This window comes from Microcebus murinus, chromosome 18 (genome assembly GCF_040939455.1).
Source record: "Microcebus murinus isolate Inina chromosome 18, M.murinus_Inina_mat1.0, whole genome shotgun sequence".
NCBI classification, from domain to species: domain Eukaryota; kingdom Metazoa; phylum Chordata; class Mammalia; order Primates; family Cheirogaleidae; genus Microcebus; species Microcebus murinus.
Window position 1 is genome coordinate 14,062,063 of NC_134121.1, and position 24,057 is coordinate 14,086,119.

Here is a 24,057-nt window from a genome sequence, read left to right on the forward strand (position 1 = left end):
CATGCTCTCTCTCTCTCTCTTTTTTGTATCACTGTGGATACTCAAACTTATGGATGCCTTTTTAAAATCCAGTGTTTATAATCCATCACCATCATTATTCTTTGTATTGCTCCACATTTGACCAGTAGTAGCCCCTTTAAATCAGCTCCTGTGTTCTTTTGCTCACCCTTGTCATTGTTTGTGCACTTCCTTGATTTCTGACATAAGATGTCCTAGGCTTGCCTTCCATGTCCCTGTCCCAGACTAAGAATCAGTTGTGTCTGCAAGGAGTCTTAGTTTCTTTTTGTGGTAAATGGTATTTAGAAACCAAGAACTGGGTGCTCATTGTGCTCACTACTACTAGAGTAGCATAGCTTCTAGGCTCTTTTAGTGGTTAAAGGTAAGAAATTTATTTATCTAACTCAGGAGGCCACAAGGACCCTTCCAGTTCAAATCTAACACCATAAAGATAGTTATTAGTTTCCATTCACTATTTTTATCTCCCTAGTTCCCAAGAGTGCCAACATATTAACTCACTCTCTTCTACTAACATAGAATAGTAGATAACCTAATACAAAGTAGATCCAGAATTACTCTACTTCTATCATTCCAAACAACAAATCCACTTAGTATAATTCACATTTCTATAGTTCATTGTCCTTAAATATATCCGACTAAAGGTTTACAAAGTATTCAGTTACTTGAATTCTTTTTTACTGAATAAATTCTCTATATTTTTAATTAACAGATTTTTATTTGCTTTTTATAAGTTTATTCAAGACACAAAAGAACCTACAAACCTAAAGAATTTCAACATTAAAGAAAATTATTTCATCAAAGTGGTCAATGTATAAATCTAAGTCAAATAATTCTAAAGGCTTATAATGAAAACTAGCAATTTCTACCTACCCCTTCTGATTTCTCTCATCTTCAAAGCATTTACTTTTCACTTATTTTGGTAGTTTCTTCTGTTATTTATCTCCACACTTTTAAACAATATGCCCATATCATAATCTCTAAATTTTACCAGTTTCAGATATTACAGAGTCATTTCCTGGTTTTTTTTTTTTTTTTTTTGAGACAGAGTCTCGCTTTGTTGCCCAGGCTAGAGTGAGTGCCGTGGCGTCAGCTTAGCTCACAGCAACCTCAAACTCCTGGGCTCAAGTGATCCTTCTGCCTCAGCCTCCCGGGTAGCTGGGACTACAGGCATGCGCCACCATGCCCGGCTAATTTTTTTTTATATATATATCAGTTGGCCAATTAATTTCTTTCTATTTATAGTAGAGACGGGGTCTCGCTCTTGCTCAGGCTGGTTTTGAACTCCTGACCTTGAGCAATCCGCCCGCCTCGGCCTCCCAAGAGCTAGGATTACAGGCGTGAGCCACAGCGCCCGGCCTTCCTGTTTTATTATAGGAGAATTTAGCTTGCTAATACTCCACCTCTTTACTCTCCATCTACCTTATAGTTAAATCATATATTTTGGTTAAATCAAACATCTCATCATCTACATTATTATGGCTGTGTACATAGTCACTCTTAAGTAACGTACTATATTTTGTTTTTCATGTCACTCTTTGTTTTCCTGGAGTTAATAAATTGCCTCACTTTTTCAATTGCTTGGATTCTCTCCTACTATATCTCACACTCTCCAGCAACCTCTTCATGTAATTTTCCATTCAGGAAAATATCATCTCTTTTTTCCTCTTATCTCTATTCTGGAACAGGTGTTCTCTTGGTCTGCTGCAAGTCTTCTACTGCTATCATCCTGGGAGTTCTCTTTGCATCTCTCCCTTTGTTCTGGCCTCCCAGATTTTGTTTCTAGGGTTACTTTCTCATTTGGAGAGAGTACATCTGCCAGTAGCTTCCTGCAGTACTGCTATCTGTGTTTTTGTTGAGATAGTGAATGCCGTTCTACTTTCAGATCCTTTGAATGTGATCTGTACCCCTTTGCCCCACACCTCCCTTCATACTCCCTTCCTCTCCCCCAGGGAAGCTTGTAGGAACTTTTCTTTATCTGAGTATTTTGAAATTTTGAAATTTTCTTTATCTGGGTGTTTTGAAATTTCATTATCCCATGACATGGGGCTTTTTTTCATTTCTTTAGCTGGTATCTAGTAGACTCTTTCCATATGGTCACTTCTGTTCTTCAGTTCTAAGGAAATTTCTTGCATTATTTCCTTAAAAATTTACTCCTGTTTTCTCATTGTGACATTCCTATTGTTTGGATCTTGAATTAATCCTCTAATTTTTATATCCTCTCTTGTCTTTTGTTTCTGTCTTTTATTTCTGTGCCTTCTGGACCATTTCTTCAACTCTGAAACTGTAGGAAGTGGCCAGTGGTCCTTCCTATTCATTGATTTTTTTCACACACCACCTCTCACAGTTCTTTCACAAAGAGAAAGAAAGGAAATAACTGAAGGTTGTAAGCCAACTTAATTTTAAGATATTAAGTACAATTGTTGTACATTTGTTCACACCTAAAATTATTTAATATGTAGGCAGTAGGTCCATTTGCCAAGCAGTGGAAATAGCATCATTCCTTCCAGTAGTTCAATGTGACAATACTGTTTCTTTTTTTAGACAGTGTCTGCATTTTTGGGTTACCTCAAATTCATAGTGCCTCGCATGACCTTAAGAATGGCTCTGGCAGTGGCTCATGCCTGTAATCCCAGCAGTTTGGGAAGCCCAGATGGGAGGATCAATTGAAGCCAGGAAATCGAGACCAGCCTGAGCAACATAGCAAGACCTTGTTTCTATAAAACATAGAGAAATTAGCCTGGCATGGTGATACATGTCTGTAGTCCGAGCTACTTGGGAGGCTGAGGCAGAAGGATTGCTTGAACCCAGGAGTTTGAGGTTGTAGTGAGCTATGATGATGCCACGGCACTCTAGCCCAGGCAACAAAGCAAGACCTGTCTCAAAAAAAAAGAATGGCTATAACCAAATGGTCCTTTAGAATATATATATATATATATATAGACCTTTTCCAGTTCAACAGGTCCATGAATAATCTAATAATTCTGAAAGAAATATCAAAGGATGGGAAAACGTCTCAGATAATTTTCAATAACATACATGCAGTGCATCTCAATGGTCCCCAGGTAAGAAGCCCATGTGCCAGGTACTACCAGTTGTCTCCTAGCTCCACACCTGCCCTTGTCTACTCTGCTCAGTCATGCTAGTGCTTGGAGTCTACAAACTACTTTTCCCAGCCTCCCTTGCCAGCTAGCTTCCTGTTACTGCTGCCAATGGAAGGCTCTGGCAGGAGTTGAGAAAGCAAGAAGAGGGGTGAAGCTGCTTTTCTTCTTCTTTTTCCCCCTTTGCTTCTAGCAGTGTCTCTGCAAGTATCTACATCCCCTTGTGATGCCAGCTGCAGCAGGAGCAGCCTCTTCTTGGCAATCCCAGAATGCCAGGCCCAGCAAGACAGCCCCACCTATTCTGCACCAGCCCAGGAGCCCTGTCCTATGGGCCCTGTTCTAGGCAGTTTGGGTGCTGGCTGTGCAGCAATCCCAGGAGTGTGGCAACACATATGCTCCTGGACACTGCAATACCATGGTGGCACCTTTGCTTTCCCAGGTGCAAGGGTGTCAGCTGCTTCACACATTCACTAGTTTCTGGGTTACTTTACCTCCACCTTTTCATTCTCTCAGTCCTTCTAATAGTAGTGTAATATACTCTTTGTATTAAATCTCCTCTGGGTGAAAAACTTAGTATGATTACTCTTTTTCCTGATTGGCTCCTGACTGATAGAGCCTCCCCAAGGGATTTTAAAAAGAAAAGAAGCCCCTAGAAGTTCTTAGTATCAGAAAGAGCTAAGGGCACAATCCCCCATCTATGGTTATGACTGCAAAAGTACAAGCTGATGTTAATTGTATAACTGATAAAGTCATACATGTCTAGAAGATGGCAGTTACTCTAATGTGAATTCCTAAATTAAAGAAGATATCCACCAGTTTCCAGAATAAGTAGCTAAATGCACAATAACTCCCTCTGCATGAAGTCTGACCCATACAAAAGTAAGGAAAATGGTCTGTATCCTGCTAAGATGACCAAAAACAAAAATGAAAACACCTTTTAACAAGGAGATGAAACTGAGTTGGGAGAAGGTGGCTTTAGTTTTCAATTTTAAAAATGGTAGCCATGCTACATCACTCAGGTGTTCATTCACTGTCTTCAATACACTTTAAAATATATAAGGGAAATGGCAAAAAACAAAAGGTATTTTTAAAAAGTAAGCTGCAGTGTATATCATAAAGGTATAATACGATAAGATTTTTAAAAATGTACTTCTTGAGACTGTTCCTGTGCTCTGCTGTATTCTATAACACACTTCCAGATGGCCCCATGCTCGGTGACACATCGAAGGGAGAAAGTGACTGGCTGGGCTAGCCAGAACAAACCAGAGGGTGGCAGGGACTCACCGATGCTGGCTGAGGGCTAGGTGAGTCTTTAAAAGGTCTATTGTTGACTGAGAAGATGAACAGAGGAGAATAGGGAAGACTGGAACTGAGAGAAAACTGGAAAAGAAAAAGAAGACTAGAAAGAGAAAAGCAGGGAAGACTATGAGGAACTCAGGGAAGAGCCCAGGATGCCAGGGTGACTGGTTTACATATAATAGTCCTGAGCCCGTCACGCCAAGCCCCTTGGGGGTCACCAGTGCTGTGGGGCTGTTTGCTCAGAGAAACCAGCTAGGATGATTTCCAGCACCCTCTCACTGCAATGAATGATCTTGAGCCCAATTTTGAACATTAACATGGAGGAAAAGAGGTATTACTGTCTGTGGGAGTTACTACCCTCAAACCAAACACATCAACTCTGAGAAGAAAGATTAAAATCCTCAAACAGAAATTCCTTGCAGGGCTCCTACGGCTTTAGGTCACCTACAACCTGAACAGTTTTAGCTGTTCAGCAATGCCAAAGACTCTTGACTGGGCTTATTTAAAATGAGCGTTATAGATAAACACAATTTGTATGTCATCTTAGGAAAATCAGATAGTAAAACTACTGGGCTTATTTTGGGTGTTACTATTGGTATAATCAGTAGTCATTTTATTTCGCTTTCTTGCAAAAAGTTGATGTATGTCTTTACGTAGCTAAATCTTTTAATTTGCTAAAGACAAGTTGCATCTAACTTGGCAAGTGCTAGAGAAAGCAGTCATAAGAGAAAGAGAAGCTCCTTCCAGTTGATTCTTTTTTTACCCCACCCATTAGATATAAAATTATATCACAATAACAGTCTTCACTTTGCAAAGTTGTTGGAAATATGTTTACTTAGTACTCATTTCCCCAAAGGGCCTTACTCTGACAAATTCCCCTAAGGTCCAGAATTTCGTCACATCACTGGCATAAAGGCACTACTATGAGGGGAGGGAGGAATATTTAAATTTAAGCACATCATGACCATTAAACTAACTGGAGTTAGCACACGCCACCAAAAATATAAGACATGGCTTATGAAATAATTAATGTAAGCCAAAAAAAAAAAAAAACCCACAGGAGGCAGTTCCAAATCACATTTTTTTTTAAAACAAGAGAAGCAGAATTTCAATGGCAAGTAAATAATTCTCTTTGGGAACTGAACGGGACCTGAGAACAAACAATGGTTTGCAGCAAACTTCACCTGGGTTGCAGGTGTGGTGTTTAATTTTTGGTCACTTCCTCTGTGATACGAGTTTTAATATTTTCTGGTTAATGAAAATTCAGGGAAGGAACTGAAGGAAGCTGTGTTCCTCTTTGGCAGGTCTGGTTTTCAGGTAGAAGAAGAGCCTCATCCTGTGCTTTGGACAAGTTGAAAAACAAAACGAGTGAGGGGCAAGTCAGAGAGGCCCTGAGCTGCCTGCTTCTTTAGTTCAGCATGCCAAAGGGACATATTCTGGGGCATCGTTCTCTGAGCCCCAACATATGAAACAGTTTGGCATGATACTTTGAAGATGCCAAAGAATTTTAGAAATTATATTGTTCTAACTGCCGTAATTTCGTGGAAAGGGGAATACCAGGTATTTATTCATTTTTAAATTAAAAACCTTTTTTTTTATTGTGGTAAAATACACGTAACATAAAATTTACCATCTTAACCATTTTTAAAGCGCACAGCTTAATGACACTGAGTACATTCACACTGCCATGCTACCATCACTACCATTTCTATTCAGTCTTGAAGATGACTGTTTTCAGTTTTCCTACCAGGTAAGAAGTTATACCTGAAAAAAGGTCAACAAAATGAAGTAAAATCTTAGATTTCCATATCTTCAAGAAATAAGATATTATTTATTATTTTAAAAAATAGGACTTTGCAGACATCCAAGTCATTTTGAAAGGAACTGCCACTTTAAGGGCCAAAAGAGAGACACGAGCTGTTTCAAACACAAATCAAAGTGTCAAAGAACATTTGGAGGCTGCTCAGTAGACATGTGCTCTCCCAAGGACGACTGCGACACATGCCTGACTGAGCCATGTCTGAGCACCCAGAGCTCAGCCATCAGCTCCCGAGCAGCAGAAAGTGAGATCCGCTGAGAGTGCTCCTGGGCCTGCTATGGGAGGGGGCTTGGGTCCCCGACAGCTGATACACAAGTCCAGTACAAAGATCAATTTAGCTGATAATTGGAGAAACTGCCCTTAGTGTTCAGACTCATGGGCAGAGAAAACCAACAGTGATTTAGATATGAACCCCAAATCAATTATTCTAAGGAGTTTAGTGCTGGTTCAATGACAGAAAATTGTCATTATGGCCTGGCTCTGAAATAGAAAGGAAAGCTAAGCCACAAAACAAATACCAAGGCACTGGTAAGGTTCTTTTGGAGCCAATTAACAGATCCCTAGAGCTGATAAAAATCTTGATTAATGCAGCAACATCTGGAATCAAGTATTTAAAAGCTAATGCCATGGCTTATGACACTGCACTCCCAAAGGCATTAGTAAAGGAGAATCATCTATTTATTTTCTAAATACCACAAATTCCCTTTAACTACCCAGCCCTTCCTCCTTCATTCAGACACGTGCAGTTTGAAGTGGGCATCTACTTCTTTACGACCAGAAATAAGTCACAAGGGCAGCTTATCTGGAGCGCAGGCATTGCTTTGCAATCCAGCTGCCTTTCACACGGGTTCTGCTAGGGAGTATGCTTCACAGTAAACAGCAGGAGTAGGGATTTACTCACAGATAGAACAAATGCGGCCAACAGAGATGCTTTGTACAGAGTTAAAAATTGATGCAGCCAGGTATTAATTATTGTGTTATAATTTCTAAAGATATTATAACTCCTTTAATTTAATTTGCTTCTATTCAATTATTTTTTAACAATAGTTATTGTTTTCTTCTAAGCAACAGTGGGTATCACAGCAGACATTGGAGTAAAACTGTATTTCATTCTCTGAGCATATATCAGTAACTGGCTGGAGCTAGGGAGCCTCTTAAACGCAGCGGCAAGCAGTGGAAAGTCAGGAAGGTGATGTGATATTTGAATTTCCATTTAGACAATACAGCAAGAAGATAATCCACTTGTGATTAACTATAACTTTGATAACCCTACAAAACCACACACATCTCCATTTAATCCATTTTATAATAACAAATTTCAAGGTTGAGAGGCATAAAAATCTATACCAAAAACTTCAACTTTAGGGAATTTATTCAAAAAATAAAAAATGTATGCCAGCTCACTTTTAAACATGTGACTAAAAAGAGTCCTAGAGCTATAATGCCAGCTTGAGAGAAAAACATAAGGAATCTCTAACTACCAACTACTTTTGAACACAGAAGCTGGGAGTAGAGTCTCAATAATTTCATTCCTTTATTTTCCTACACTAACACATACTAAAACCCACCACACTTTCCCCTTATTTTCCATTAACAAACTTCTCTTTCTTGTTCCAAATGAAAAAAGTATAGATGTTTGTAAAAAAAATTCAAACAATACAGCAATACCTAACCCTGAAAGTAAAAGGCCCTGTCTAGGTATGATTTAATTGTTTGTATCTAATGTGGCCCTGGCCACCTTACATGAAAGGAAAAGACTGACAAAGGTCTAGCCTAGCCCCCTCGCTCATATCTGATTTACTGGTGTGTGAGTGAGTGCGGGGTGGTGTTTAATTCTCTTCAAAGGGGTATGGAAGGAGGATGACAGAGTTGGATGAAAGCTCAAAGACCATTTAGTATAAGCATTGATTTGACATGTGAAAAGACATACTCAAGTGATTCCCCTCTATCCCCCAACCCAGGCTTATCCAGCTTGGGTAATTTCAGTTATAACTAGAATCCAATTCTTCATTTCATTTCAATTTACAAATATAAAAGAAAAATCAGTATATAAATGGGGACCACTTCAGTGTAATGATGAACTCCTGAAGAGGCAGGCTGGGGTAGCAAAACATATTGAGCAGTGTTGAGGTGCTCTCTCCCCCATAAGTAGGGGGATAAATAAAATCGGTGAAGCATACTTGAGTATGCAAAACATCCTCTGTCCCAGGACTACTGACAGTACTTCTAAACCTAGTCAGTCTTTGCTGGTCCATAGGGCAGGTGAAAGCAGATGAATTAATTGGTGAACAAACATTACCATAAAACACGTGCAAACACATACATCGGTAACAACATCAATCAAGGCCCACAGAATGTAATTATTACTCAATAAGTACAGAAACTGCTCTTAGAAATCACACCTCATCTTTCTCAACCACATCAAGCAAAAACAATAATCAAAAAATGATTCTACTCTGTGATCATTTCTGACCCCTTGATGATAGCAAAAATCGCTGCCTCCTAACTGACTATAAGGAGCGTGGAGGTCTCTGGGGTGGTCACGGTGATCGCCCTGAGGCTGTCAGCCCCTATCAATCACCTTCTATTATAAATGAAGGTTTTCCAATCTTGCGCTTCTCTCAAAGGCTTCATTTTACCTGGATTAAGCTGAAGCAACGACATTTGAACTTACTGCTCCTATTCCTGCTCCCCAAATAAATGCTGTTAACAGCAGAGAAATAGGCTTTTCCACAGTAGGAACTCACAATCAAAGCAGACAACAGTGATGTGGTCACATATAAAAGACATTCTGACCACAAACACTTAGCACATGCATTATGCGAATTTCACGAACAACCGCAGGCACGGGATGGAGTGTGTATTTAAGGGTGCCAAGAGAAAAGAAGGTCTGTGAGTTGTACATTTTAGCTCCTGAAATAAATGTCGAGTAATTCCAATGTATTCATCAAAGTGCCACAGTGTTCTCTTGGATTACAGAAGCAGGTCTCCTAAGAGTTTGACACTACTTAGTATTACCTGCATGGTGAAGTCATTTTTCCAAAATATTCTAGATATGTCTGGAGGGGGCAGTTTTAAATTGATTGAAAAAGGCATATTTTAAAAATAAGGACACCTTAATGAGAGGGCTTCATCTTATTTATCTTTGAAATATTGATAGCTGGGTAGATCTTTGATGCATTAATATAAAACAACCCTGTGGGGGGTACAGTTTATGTAAATATGATCAAAGTTACAATCATACACATTTTTCTGTGCCAATAGGCTTCATTATTGTTTTTAATGGCTACATAAACGTGACAACCAGAAATGGAATGGGAATGGAAAGTAACGAATAAGGAAGAGAAGGACTTCAGAGTTACAACAAACAGATATGAAAGGGGGATCCCAAAGTAGTGATTTATGACATGTTTTATTTGGCCCACGTGGTATTTTTTGAAATGTAAATTCATTGTCAACACTAAAATATTGGGAGAGTTCATTTAAAGATCCAGATTTCAGGCTCCTGTTAAAAAAACTGAACAGATGATCCGGCAGTTCTCGTCTTGCATTCCTACTCGGTAAAAATCTGCTGTTTATGCTCTAGTTTGCCACTGGAGATAATCACAGTTGCCTACTTCATTCATGACGTCTTCCTGTCTTGGCCCCTGATGGCATTTGAAGGACTGGAGGAAGTTTTGAGCCTCAAAAAATAGGAGACCTGAAAGAGGAAGCTGATTTGGGGATAAAGATTAGGTCCCCACCAAGAACACATACAGATGGAGAGGGTACTACGGGCGGTCGAGAGAAAACCACTGGCAGCTGATGCAGACACAGACCTTGGGATGCAGGTGAAGTCTGGGTCTGAGAGGTAGAACTGTCAGCTGCCCATGAAGCCATCCAAGAAGGTAGATGAAGTGGCTTGAAGAAAAAGTGTCAAGAAATAAAGAACAGAGGACCGAGCCCTAAGTACTGTCCTCAATAGAGAGGAGAAGGAAAAAAAATGAAAGAGGCAATGGCAAACTAACTTAGCACCGTAGGTTCCCCATGATCTGGTCCCAGCCAAATAGACTCTCTTAGGCAAGCACCCGTGATCCTAGACGGTGCTGTTTCTTGCTTGAGAAACCTGTGTTGCCTGTGACTTCTTCAACTCTATTTCCCACTGCCTGAAAGGCTATTTTTTCCTGCCTGCCTGTGTTACTCCTCTCCAAAATGAGCTAAAGAGTCGCCCCAAACAGCTGCTCCCACAGTGTCCTGTGCATTTCTACTAAAGCCTTTATCACCCTGCCCCGAGACTGCTGCCTTCCTGTTGGACCTAGCACTCCACGAGGCCAGGGACCTGGACAACTTTGGCGTTTTATTCTCAGTGCCTGGTAAACAGAGGTGCTCAAGAAATGACAACAGAACAAAGGAAGGGAGTGGTGGGATAAGTCTTGGGGCAATGCAGGGTCACAGAAACCAAGGAAGAAGAGCTATTTCTGCTGGAGAGAACCCTCTCAAATGCCAGAAGGAATTCAAGGAGAAAGAGGGCTGAGAAGAGGCACTGGGTTTTAGCAAGAATCTGTCACTAATAAGGCTGAGGGATGGTCTCTGACACATTAGTGGAAAATAATTTGGTAATATATACCAAAAGGCTCAACACTGCCTACACCGTGGGTCTGAAATACATCTGTAATGGACAATGTGAGTTTTTGTTTTGTTTTGTTTTGCTTTCTTCCCCCAGACATCCAGATCCAAGCCTTGTTTCCGTTTTGAAGGCTCTCCCATCAGGTGACGTTCCGAGAGGAGGCAGCGCGTCACTTCCACTCAGGATGCCAAGGCCACCAGGTTCTCACTCCGCCCACCCTGGACTGCCAGGCCTGGCCAGCTCGGCACACCCTTCATAGGACAAGAGCGGCAGCGATGCATTCTTTGGCCTCATCATCTGGACCAGGCACTTCTTGTCCAGGAGATGGCTGCTCTGTCCCCTGGCCTGCCAGCTGTCACTTCTCTGAGCCTCAGATAACCTTCCAATCAGGGTCCCATGGTTACAAGGCAGCCCAGGACTAGTCTCTGATTCTGGCATCTGGAGGTATCCTAATCAAAGTCCTCCCTGAGAGAAAAAAATCCTAAACATGGAAAAAAAAGTTCTATGCATGTAATGCCCCATTACTTATATAGCAAAATGTGGAGATAAACTAAGGCCCCCAAACAGGGGTACATAAGTAAATAACAGCATATCTACTTGGTAGGATGGTACTAATTACAAAGTAAAACATGCTTATGACAAAACATTTAAAAAATAAGGGTTTTAATATATAGTATTATCATAATCTTGTAAAAAAAAAAACTATTTGCAGAAAAAAAGACCAGAAGTACCAAAATATTAAGCATAGAACCATTTGTCCTCAATTTTCCTTAATTTTTAAATTACAAAAGTAATATAGGCATACTGTAAAATATTCTAAAGACATTTAGAAAGAAAACATTGGTAATTCTGTCACCCAGCTACATGCCTTGTCCACACCCACCACTTCTAAGTCACCAAGGGTGACTACGTCCCCTCTTCTACCCCCTTCTCTTCAGGCTCCAACAACACTGCTCACATAAGGCCTCTCTCTCTCACTCCCTCTTTTCCTCCCTCCCCACTCCCTCCCTTAAATGGGACCGTGGTATACACACTCTGCTTATTTTGCTTTGGTTTTCACTTTACTGGACTCAGAAGCAGCTTCTCTTACTCATTCTTCAGACTTTTGCTCCAGTGTTGTGGCCTCGTGGAAACCTCTGAGGCCTAGGCTGCCTGAGATCCATCTGCACTAGTGGCAGTTGTTCATGATTACACCATGTGTTCCTCTCCTACAATCTAAACCCCATCTACCTGTCAGCTCCGGTCCTGGTCCAGCACCTGGCACACAGATGCTGCCCAGTACTGTGCTGGCAAGAAGAAGAGGAGGAGGGGAATGAATGAATGGAAAAGCTTGAGGACAAGATGGCCTCGAAGGCAGACAGGCACTGGTGGGGGACAGGGCATTTCCCCATCAAAGGCTGAGTCAAAGATGGCACAGGCGGTACGGAGACAGACACACACATACGTAAAGGAAAAGCGGGTGGAGGAATTTAGCTTGCTTCGACCAATGATTCAAGGGGAAGAAAGAAAGTAAAGAAATAATAGCCAAGAAGAAAGGTTCTTAGCAAACGATAAGATAAATAAAAGAAACTGCATAGCTATTTCTTTGCTCCAGATTAATTGCTTATGTTTGTGATAGGGTTTTAAAAATAATTCTCTGAGAAACAGAAGTAGATCTAAGGTCTGTTAAATAAACTGGACAACTTCAAACTCAGTTTCTTACCTATGTTTGATAAGGTTCAAAAGAGCTAATGTAAGAAAAAGCATGTCTAGGGCTGTCATATTATGATATATGCATATATAGGTTTTGGTCCACAGTTCCTGTCGCACTTGTAACTGTGGCACTTCAGGCCTCAGGAAACAGAATCTCTCTCTGACCTCCTGCCCTCCTTTCACCTACTCCTTTTTCTCCCCAAGGCAGACCTTAGAAACTAGAAATATACTCTAATCTTCCCCTGCCTTTCTTAGAGCCAGCCATAAAGAAATCCTCTGACCTACCTTATCTGATTACAAGTCATAAGACCCTTATTTCAGAAGGGGTCCTGCCCCATACCTAGGAGGAAGGAATGCTGCACAGAGAGGCCTAGAAGAATCTGAAGGCCTTGCTGGGTTTCCCACCCTCAGTCTATTAGTGCTAGATCATAACCTGTGTGTCCAATCACATTTCTACACGGTTGCAACATGCTTCAGTCATGCCTATCCAATGAAGTCTCCATACCAGGCCCCAAAAGATGGGGCATGGAGAGCTTCTGGACAGCTGAACACGTGGCGTGTCTCGTGGAAGCTCCACACGCCTTCCTCTATACCTTACCCCATGCGTCTCTTCATCTGTATCCTTTGTAATATCCTTTATAACAAACCAGTAAGCGTAAGTAAGTGTCTTCTTGAGTTCTATGAACTACGCTAGACCTTGGGTTGTGGGATCCCCAATTTATAGCCAGTCAGTCAGAAGCAGAGGTAAAGCAATCTGGGGCTTGTGATTGGCGTTAGAAGTGGAGGGCAGCCTTGTGGGACTGAGCCCTCGCCCTGTGGGATCTGACACTATCCTCTAGGTAGATAGCGTCTGAATGGAAATGGGTTGGAGGGCACCCAGCTGGGGAACGCCCAGTTCTGCTGCGGAACTGACTGCTTGCTTGTTCATGGGGAGAAATGCCCACACACGTGGTCACAGAAGTCTTCTGTGTTGACTGTTGTTGAGTCAGAGAGTAGAAAAAACACAGTCAGTTATTGTCCGCTGGAAGGGATATACAGAGATAAGGTGACCACCACCATTAGCACGTACACTAGAGGTGGCAACTACTAATATCATCGTTGATAATGGCCTTCAGCCGCAAAATTCCACATTTTAAGGTTTTTAAAAAATCATTTCTATTTCTAATCAAATGAGGATGCTAACTTCATAGCTCCAACATATCCCTACTTACTTTACTCTGTCATCACCATATTCCTTCAAGGCCTTCTGCGCTGGCTTAGCACAGAAGAGGAGCCTCCGAGTTTTATTTACTGAGGAGGATCCCTCAGTGACGAAGTTAAACCTTCGTTTTAATATAGCTGGTGTTTATAGGGGACGCCTTAGTACTTAGTCTACAGAATGACCATGTGTACTATTATTAATTGCTACCCTCATTTTATAGCAAAGGAGATGGAGACTAAGAGAAGGCAAGCACCCAGGCTATAGGTGGCAGGGCCCAAACTGTGGCCCAGGTCTGTCTGAGGCCACACTCATGCTGCACTGTACTTCCTACTCTTAACCACTGACCTGCCCCACCCGCCTGAGACAGTGGCACTCTGAGGGCACTGAGCTGAAGGTGAAGCCAATGGTTCTGGGTTGAGACGGCATCAAGGCCATGTTAGTTGGGCCAATTTTTAACCACATCACCGAGACACTGCTAAGATCACAATAAATACTCTTAGACAACATCACGAATAGTCAATATGCGGAGAAGCAAGACTGTCCCTCCACCGAGCCATTCAGAATTGTCAGTCTGGTCTTTCACAATTGCTCCCTCCCTCAGACTCAGACAAGGCTTTATTTTGAATTCTAATGAGGACCAGGCACACTGAATATTTAAACTGCAATTACAAAGATCCTACTTTCATGTAAATGTCCTTAACACAATCAACAGATCTGAAAATATAGAGGTACCAATGGAAACTATCAGCCTCATTTGCGTTTAGAAGCCAGCAAAAATCAATACTGTCTTCTCCTAGATGCTATTGTTAGGGTGGGGCTAGGGGAAGAAAAGGGAGGAAAAACACCACAAAGATCGCAGTAAAAAATTTTAAAGCCAGGCTCCTTATTGAAAGGTTCACAAAGAGGTGCTTGAATCCCTTGTTAAAAACTGAACAAACAAATTCATCATCAGGCCTTTCCTGTGTGGCCCCCTTGCAGTTCGGTCTGTATTTATAACTAGAAATGCCCTTACTGCTCAGGCGTTTATGGCTGATATATCAGATCATCGAAGAAGATATGCTGAGGGCAGCGAAACAAAAAGCCATTTCATGGTTCACAACCTATTTTTGCACTCCTTTGTGTAAAATGATGATGTGCCGCTGCTCTCCACACCTCACTCAAGTCCCCCCGGTTAAACAGTAATGGAGTGCCATGGGAACAGTAATCGAGTTGCACTTGAATGAGCTGCTTAATTCCCACTCCATCCCCCAACATTAAAATACACCTTGCTTGCAGTTTCATTATGTTTGTGTATGTGTTTACACACAAAATGATCAATTCAGCCTTGCACTTGAGGAGGGCAGGTGATTAACTCGTTGCTATGACTCAAGGCTCTTGGACTAACTCTCCGCCCCTCTAATGCCTTTCTTATTAAGATTGTAATTTAACTTTCATGGCATTTGGATAGCCTCTTCAAAATGCCAGCATTTATGGAAAGGGAATATAGTTTACTTTTTTCTGCTTTGTCCTCTGGTTGATTGTCTCTTCTGCTAGTACCAAATACAGCCATTGAGTTTTGAATTTCAGTTATTTGTTATTTCTAGAAGTTCTATTTGGTCCCTTATCGAGTTTTCTGTGTGTGTGTGTGTGTGTGTTTTTAATAGTTTCCTCTTCTCTCAAGAGGCTTTCAAGTTTGTCACATTTACTTAAAAAGGATAATTGATTTTATGATCTATGTCTGAGAATTCTAATACTGCAAGTTTGTGCAGATTGATCTCCACAGTCTACTGTTGTTCCTTGCTCATGTTGTGCTGTTTCCATGTATGTTAGGTTATCTTTGACTGTGTGCTGGTCATTGTCCTTAGAAATTTAGTTTTGGTTGATTCCTGGAGACCTGGGATAGATACATTTTCCTCCAGAAATACATTCCATTTGTTTTTGCCAGGCACATGGAACTATAACAGGTGAATCTGCTTCAAACCAAATTCAAGGCTTGGTGTTCGTTGGCTCACCCTGAAGATGTATTCCCAGGGTGCAAATTCACACAAGGGCCTTTCTGTGACTACAACTTTCCAGAAACTATGTATTTTTTTCCCTTTCTTGTTCTTCTCCTATTCTGCTCAGTGCCAAGGCTGCCACACTCCCCAAAGGCAAATTCAGTTCTGGGTCACTTTTACCCTGAGGGTGCATGTAGCTCTTTGAAGTCCCAGTTTAACGTCAGAAGGGTCTCTCATTACACTTTCTAATTGGGAAGGTCCAGGACCTTCACTTCCATCCCACTTGCCTGCCCCTCTCAAGCCACAGAAGTTCCCAACTTCTGCCTGCAAATAGGCTTTTAAAATTTTTTAAAAAGAAAATACTTGGGGTCGGGTGCGGTGGCTCACGCCTGTAATCCTAGCACTCTGGGAGGCCGAGACGGGCGGATTACTCGAGGTCAGGAGTTCGAAACCAGCCTGAGCAAGAGCGAGACCCCGTCTCTACTATAAATAGAAAGAAATTAATTGGCCAACTAATATATATAGAAAAAATTAGCCAGGCATGGTGGCGCATGCCTGTAGTCCCAGCTACTCGGGAGGCTGAGGCAGGAGGATTGCTTGAGCCCAGGAGTCTGAGGTTGCTGTGAGCTAGGCTAACGCCATGGCACTCACTCTAGCCTGGGCAACAAAGAGAGACTGTCTCAAAAAAAAAAGAAAATACTTGGAAGTACCTAAGAGTTTAGAGCAGGCATCCTCAAACTATAGCCCACTCTCTAATGGTCTGAGGGACAGTGAACTGGCCCCCTGTTTTAAAAGTTTGAGGATCCCTGGTTTAGAGGCAAAAAAAACAAAATGTCAAGCTAGTATGGTGGTTCCCTAAAAACTCAAACATTGAATTCCCATATTATGTAGCAATTCCACTTCTGATTATATACACAAAAAAGGCAGGACTTAAACAGATGTTTGTATCCCAATGTTTATGGTGGCATTACTCACAATAGCCAACAGGAGGAAACAACTCATGTCCACTGACAGAAATGGATATACAAAATGAAGTGTGTATATATATAGAGAGAGAGAAAAAAAAAATAGCCGGGCATGGTGGCGCGTGCCTGTAGTCTCAGCTACTCGGGAGGCTGAGGCAGATGGATCACTTAAGCCCAGAAGTTTGAGGTTGCTGTGAGCCAAGCACTCTAGCCCGGGAAACAGAGTGAAGACTTTGTCTCAAAAAAAAAAAGCAAAAAAACAAAAAGTTGTGGAGATAGACAGTGGTAATGACTGCACAACAATGAAAATGTACTTAATGCCACTGAACTGCACATTTTTAAATAGTTAAAATGGTAAACTTTATGTTATATATATTTTACCATAATATAAATTTTTTAAAAGTCAGGCTAATTTTGCCAAAAGCTGCCAAACCCACTCAGTAAATTCCACAATATGCCTTGTGTTGATAGGCTTAATTTTTTGTCGTTGTTGTTGAGATAGGGTCTCCTTCTGTCACCTGGGCATACAGTGGCATGACCACAGCTCACTGCAACCTCAAACTCCAGGGCTCAAATGATCCTTCTGCCTCAGCCTCCTTAATAGCTGGGACTATAGACGTGTGCCACTACACCCAGCTAATTTTTCTACTTTTTATAGAGATGGGGTCTGTTCCTTAGGTTGACCTCAAGCAATCCTCCAGCTTTGCCCTCCCAAAGAGCTAGGATTACAGGCATGAGAAACTATGCCTGGCCCATAGGCTTAATTTTTATCAGTTAAAGACTTAGAAAAAAATCACTGAGTGTCTTAAATAAAGTCTGACCTCTCTATAGCTTTAGAGACCACATGCTGAACCTTCCTCAGTATGCAAAACCTAGCACTGTATGTCAACAAATGCATATATAATTGCAAATTTCCGTTTAAAAAATAAAAACGTAAAAAATTTTCCTTTAAAGGTACTGGACATTAGAAATTATAAAAGTATAGTTATTTGGTTATTGATCTATAATATTGATGGAACTGTTAAATAAATAGTAGAAAAAAATTGAAGGGACAAGAGAAACAATTCTCTCTAAAACATTTCCATAAAAGAATAAAGACTTCTTTTTCCAGTATCTATTTAACACTGCTATACTGTTTACTGTACTTCCCCTTTTGAATCACTGTATAAAATTATTTCACAGATAATAAATATATTGTGTAATTAAATATAAATGGACCAAAAGCATTTGTACCCCATAACATTTGGAAAAAAACCTCAAATACAAAAAAATAAAATAAAATAAAGCTGCTTGTCTTTGGAAAAAAATATAAATGGAGTATGAGATAAATTTATAGTTAACTTATTTTAAGATACAAGTTTTAAAAATATGTATTTTAGTAATTCTGGGTATTTCTGAATTTCTTCTATTTTCAAAAAAATTCAACACTTAAAAGTCTAGCTCAAAAGATGTTATCGATATTTTTAGGTATAAATATTAAACATAGGTGATACTATAAAGAAATTGGCAACAGTACAAGAAACATTCTGCATTATGATTTTATGAATGATATGGGACACCATGTTGTAAATACAAAAACATATGTATATGAATATATTCATACATAGCATGACTAGCAACATGATTGCTTAGAATATTAAAAAAAGACCTCAAGAAAGCTATCATTTATTTGTGAAGACTCTTCCTACTTTGGACATATAACGACAGTAGCTAATACTTGCTCACTGCATGCAACATACCAGACACTGTTCTAAGTGATACATATCTCTCATTCATCATTCATTTACTCCTCACAACAATCCTCTCGGATCTATACAATTATCACTCCCACTTCGAAGATGGAAAAACCAAGGCAAAGGTGAGTTGGGACTTTCCTGAAGTCAGACAGCTGGTGGAGTGGCGGAACTTGGGTACGAGTATAGGCTCCTGAGCCCACTCAACTCAATATTGACAACCAGGTTAGCCACTTTCTCACAGCACGGAAACTAAGGTTCAGGTGTAATAAGAGAGGTGGGGGGCGTGAACTCACATCTCTAGTCTTCAAAGTTTCAGGATCTAGTGTAGAGAACAAAGCCCTTATTGACAGAAGTCACATGGAAAGACTGGTAAAACAAAACTGAGGAGAAGCACATTGTGGGTTGGCAACTGATTGGGGGTGGGGGGGAGACTGCTGGGGCTGGGACGGCGGGTGGGAGGCAGGATGGAGGCAATAAAGGGTCAAAGGGTAGTGAGTAGGCCCCGCAGGGTTCCACTTCTTCTGAGCTTCCAGAGTCTACATCTATCCAGACTACTCTCATCCTATTGTTCTAGATTCTCTTTTAATCAACAAACACAAGCAAGGAAGGTAACATGTCTCAAGCTACACATCTCAGGGGACCCTCGCAAGAGGTTCTAAAACTGGATAGATCAGGAGTGTCTATGGCATTTTCATACTAAAAAGGCTAAAAGTTAAGCAAAGCATATGCTCGGATCACTAGTTATTTATCGCTATTGTAATTCTATACTGAATAAAAATATTAGCTTTATAAATTTAGTACACCTTTGTGAGATGAAGCACCAAATAACAATCACTGTGATTACTCCTGCTGTTACCACCATTTATCATCGCTTACATCTGGGCAAGGCACTGTGCACAGGAAATACACAATTCAGACTTCACAAAAGCCTGCATCAGAATTCTGCAGAATAAAAAGTACCTGTATCAGAACTGCTTGGCATACTCAATAAATAACAAACTCCACCTCCAACAAACTCCACTTGAACTCCACCTTAGACCCACTCAACCAGAATCTCTAGAGGGCCTCGGAATCAGTATTTTCAGCAAGTACTCCAAGTGATTCTTATCTTGGCATGTGAATCTCCATTTAAAATATAAGGTAGCAAGTGGTAAAGTGACTTCACAAGCATAACATCACCAAATATAGGATTTGAACCCAGTAGACTTCAGAACTGGGCTCTTAACTGCTTTGCAGCTCAAGGGTCAACGATTAAGTTTGTGGTTTCAAAAAAGGCACCAAAGCAAGTGAGATTACCTTTAAAACCCACCAACCTGTATAATGTTATACAATTTTCCAAACCATTAATCCAGGTAAACATATAGAAAGGTTTCTTCTTTCAAACCAAAATAAATAAATAAATAAAATAAAATAAAAATAACAACAGATGATATGCCCACTGAACTCCACACAATTAATTTCATTTTAACAAGATTTAAGTCACTTTTAGCAATTTCAAAGCTTCATCAAATGGCACTGCCTGTATTATAAGACCAGCCAAATCCCTGTAGTAATTAGACAACAGAAACTCAAAGCAGAGTCAATCCTCAAGCCATGAGAGAGGCAGAGTCACAACGACAGCCGTCTCTTACCACAAGAGGTGGACTTCCTGTCCACTATGTTCACACGCCTGGTTTCAGTGCGAAGTTTTTCATCTGTGTTCTCCACTAGGTTGGCAAGGTCATCAATTATCTCTAGAAAGAAAAGCAAAGATAGATGATTAATACTCCTGAAATAACCTGGTTAACATCACAGCATCATACATGTGGCTGTTCTAGTAATAATTCTCTGAAGTTCAGGAAGTGAAAAGGTATGGAACTCATGTAGATTCTTTGAAAACTTCAATTCTGAATCAAAAAGGAAAAAGAAAGCAGTCATAAAGAAAAAGAAACTGGTTTAACATAATTCCTGGAGACAGAAATGCCAACAAGGTCAGGGGAAAGAAAGCATGACCTACCGAAATTTATGCCCAGCCAAGTTATCATTTAATTACTAATATAAGGTGAGAGACAGGCAGTACAGAAGACTTCAGGGACTACCTGGGCCCTTCTTGAGAAAACTACTTGATGATGAAATCCAGCCAACCAAGAGATAAATAAAAATAAAGAATTCTTCTGCAGAAACTGTGACATAAGAGATGATGGCAAGAACTGAATCCATTTAAATAATAAACTGAGAATAAACAAATACATCAATCAGATAACAGGAGATATACAAATGTTACAGTGACAACGTAATTCCAACAAAAAAATCAGCGAACAGTTGGGGCAGGGAAGAAAAGTGGAAAGAAGTTGAAAGTACTAATTTCTTCATCTCTCACAGTGAGTCATATGAAGCTATTGAAAAGTTAAACATATAGGCCTGGTGTGGTGGCTCACGCTTGTAATCCTAACACTCTGGGAGGCTGAGGCAGGAGGATTATTTCAGCTTAGGAGTTTGAGCAGCCTGAGCAAGACTGAGACCATGTCTCTACTAAAAAAAATAGGAAGAAATTAGCTGGATAACATACACACACACACACACACACACACACACACACACACACACACACACACACACACACACACACACACACACACACACCTAGCCAGGTATGGTGGCGCATGCCTGTAGTCCCAGCTACTTGGGAGGCTGAGGCAGGAGGATCACTTGAGCCCAGGAGTTTGTGGTTGCTGTGAGCTAGGCTGACGCCATGGCACTCTAGCCTGGGCAACAGAGAGACTGTCTCAAAAAAAAAAAAAAAAAAAAAAAAAAAGAAAAGTTAAGCATATAGAAACTTATAGCCTTTCCAAAATCACCAAAACATCAACGTTTTTGGTAACTTTTGGTTATCCTTGATGGATCTTTTAGTAATTACTATTTCTTGTAAAGAATTCCTTTTATCTCTTCCTCCCCCATTTTTATTTTCAGTGACTGTTTTGGAGATGCATTATCCTATACGAGTCACCATTTTTCTTAACGTATTAAGTAAAGCAAACAAGGAAGTCAAACAAAGTTTCCAGAATGATGTTTGGGTTTGTAGGCCATGTGGGTGAAGAAGCAGGAAAAGGGCAAAAAGATTAGTATCTGAAAGGCACAGAAGAATTGAGCATTCTTTTAGCCTTCTGCAGCACTTCCTGCAAACCTCTTGTTACTTATTGACCTTTACAGCTGCATTCCAATTATTTGTTTACATGCCTTTATTTGACAGAAAGAGTATGGCACAAAGTAACTTTTATTCATCTGTGTATCTCCCAGCCCTAGGAGACTGCCTAGTGCACAGCAGGATAAAATAAATATGAAAAGATAAAGTCAATAAATGAATGGAGTCTAAAACATAAAAGCACTGAATAATTTTCAAAGCACTTTGCTCCTTCTTAGAAAAGTGAATCTGAGCCCAATTTGTCAAATATAAATATTATCTATATAACACCTGCTTAGAAAATCTTTTGTTGTTATTTAACAATTCATTCATAACTCTCTACTCCCTTGTATTCAATGACCTACTCACTCCCAGTTTTCTTCCCATCTACCCAGAAGCTCTGTCTAGAGTCTCTTTTTCTTTTAAATGTGGTTGATACCCAGTTTTGTATTGTTACTCTATAATACTATCATGGTGATATTATATACCCACTACACCAATATTTAAATTGAAAGTCTGAAATTCTTCTGTACTAGATAGCTCTCCAAAATTCTTGACCCATGTAGCCAACTGCCTACTACTAATCTCTGTCTTGAAATATCTATGAACATTTGACTCTCAAGATCTCTAAAACCAAAATCTTCACTTTCCCCCAAATTTGACTTCCCACCTATATTCCTTATCTCAATTAATGGCATGATCATTGATTTGCTTGCCCAAGCTAGAAATCTTCAGAGTCCCTTGGCTTTCTCCCTTCCCCATCTGCTATTGCATTTATTAGCCACTTGTGTTGATTCTGTCTCCCCAGTGTCTCTCAACCCTATCATTTCCCTTAAACTCTGTTACTAATTCCGTACAAAATTTGCCAGTGTTTCTAAAACAATGTCCTAACTTACCTTACTGTTTCTAGTCCTGAATCCTTTCAATCCTTTGTCCATATAATAGTCAGGAACATATTTTTATTTTCTCATATTTCAATTATTAAAATTTAAATAGCCACATGTATTGAATAACATAGCTCTCAAACGAAAACTTTAAAAAAGGAGAGAAAGAAAACAAAAACACACAACCACCCACATAAAAGGAATAACTTAAAAATAAAAATCAATAGAGGAAATAAAATTAAATACTAAAAATGCATGGTTCACCTAAAAGAAAGTAGGAAAGGAAGTACAGAGGAAAAAAGGACAGACAGAACAAAAAGAACATAAATACCTGCAGGGTATGCTTAAACTCAACTATATCAATAGTCACAAGAAAAATGTAAATGGACTAAACTCCTCAATTAAAAGACAAAGGAGCCGGGCATGGTGGCTCACGCCTGTAATCCTAGCACTTTGGGAGGCCGAGGTGGGCAGATTGCTCAAGGTCAGGAGTTCAAAACCAGCCTGAGCCAGACCCCGTCTCTACCAAAAATAGAAATAAATTAATTGACCAACTAAAAATATATATACAAAAAATTAGCCGGGCATGGTGGCGCATGCCTGTAGTCCCAACTACTCGGGAGGCTGAGGCAGAAGGATGACTGAGCCCCGGAGATTGAGGTTGCTGTGAGCCAGGCTGACGCCACGGCACTCACTCTAGCCTGGGCAACAAAGTGAGACTCTGTCTCAAAAAAAAAAAAAAAAAAAAAAAAAAAGACAAAGGATATCAGGCAGAATTTAAGAAAAAAAGATGACACAACTATATACTTTCATAACAAACTCACTTTAAATATGAAGCACAGATAAAGTTTGCATTAGAAAATGAATGTTGCTATATTAATATCAGACCAGTCAGACTTCCAGACAAGGAATATTACACCAGAGATAAAAAAGGGAAACTTTTCACTGTGTGAAAGGACACACGTGACAAAAATGGAAAATTCCTTAATATTTGAAAATTAAGGAAATTACCTGTAAAGTATCCACAGGACGAAGATGAAATCACAAGAGAAAGCAGAGAATATACTGAAATATACGATAATGACAACAGCCATAGACTAGATGTTTGTGTGTCCTTAAAACTCAAATGTTGAAACCTAATCCTCCCCAATGTGATGGTATTTGGAAGTGTAGTTTTGGGGAGGTGATTAAGTCAGGAAGGTAGAGCCCTCATAAATGAATGAATCCCATCCCATGAATGGGATTTGTGCCCTTATAAAGGAGGCCTTAGAGAGCCCCTTCGTTCCTGCTAGCATGTGAGGCTACAGTGAAAAGACATCTGGCTATGAACCAAGAAATAGGTCCTCACCACACGCTCAATCTGCGGGCACCTTGATCTCGGACTTGCCGGCCTTCACAACTGTGAGAAAAAAAATTTCTCTGGTTTGTAAGCCACCCAGTCTATGGTGTTTTGTTATAGCACCCTGTATGGAACAAGACAACAACCCAACATAAAAGTTTGTGGGATGCAACTAAAGCAGTGCTTAGGGAGAAGCACTCAAGATCTCAAGATCTCTAGGGAGAAGTGTATTGTTCTAAATGCATTAATGTACATTAGAAAAGA

At 40.2% G+C, this 24,057-nt stretch overlaps 1 protein-coding gene across 3 annotated transcripts in view; it reads right to left on the bottom strand.

Moving 5' to 3' along the window:
• Nucleotides 1-24,057, bottom strand: part of STX8 (syntaxin 8) — a 467,623-nt gene that overhangs the window by 80,154 nt on the left and 363,412 nt on the right. For all 3 annotated transcript variants that reach the window (XM_075994176.1, XM_012761217.2, XM_012761218.3), the window contains exon 8: nucleotides 20,042-20,143. In XM_075994176.1, coding sequence (XP_075850291.1) covers nucleotides 20,042-20,143 — 102 coding nt within the window. The remainder of the gene's footprint in view (nucleotides 1-20,041; nucleotides 20,144-24,057) is intronic.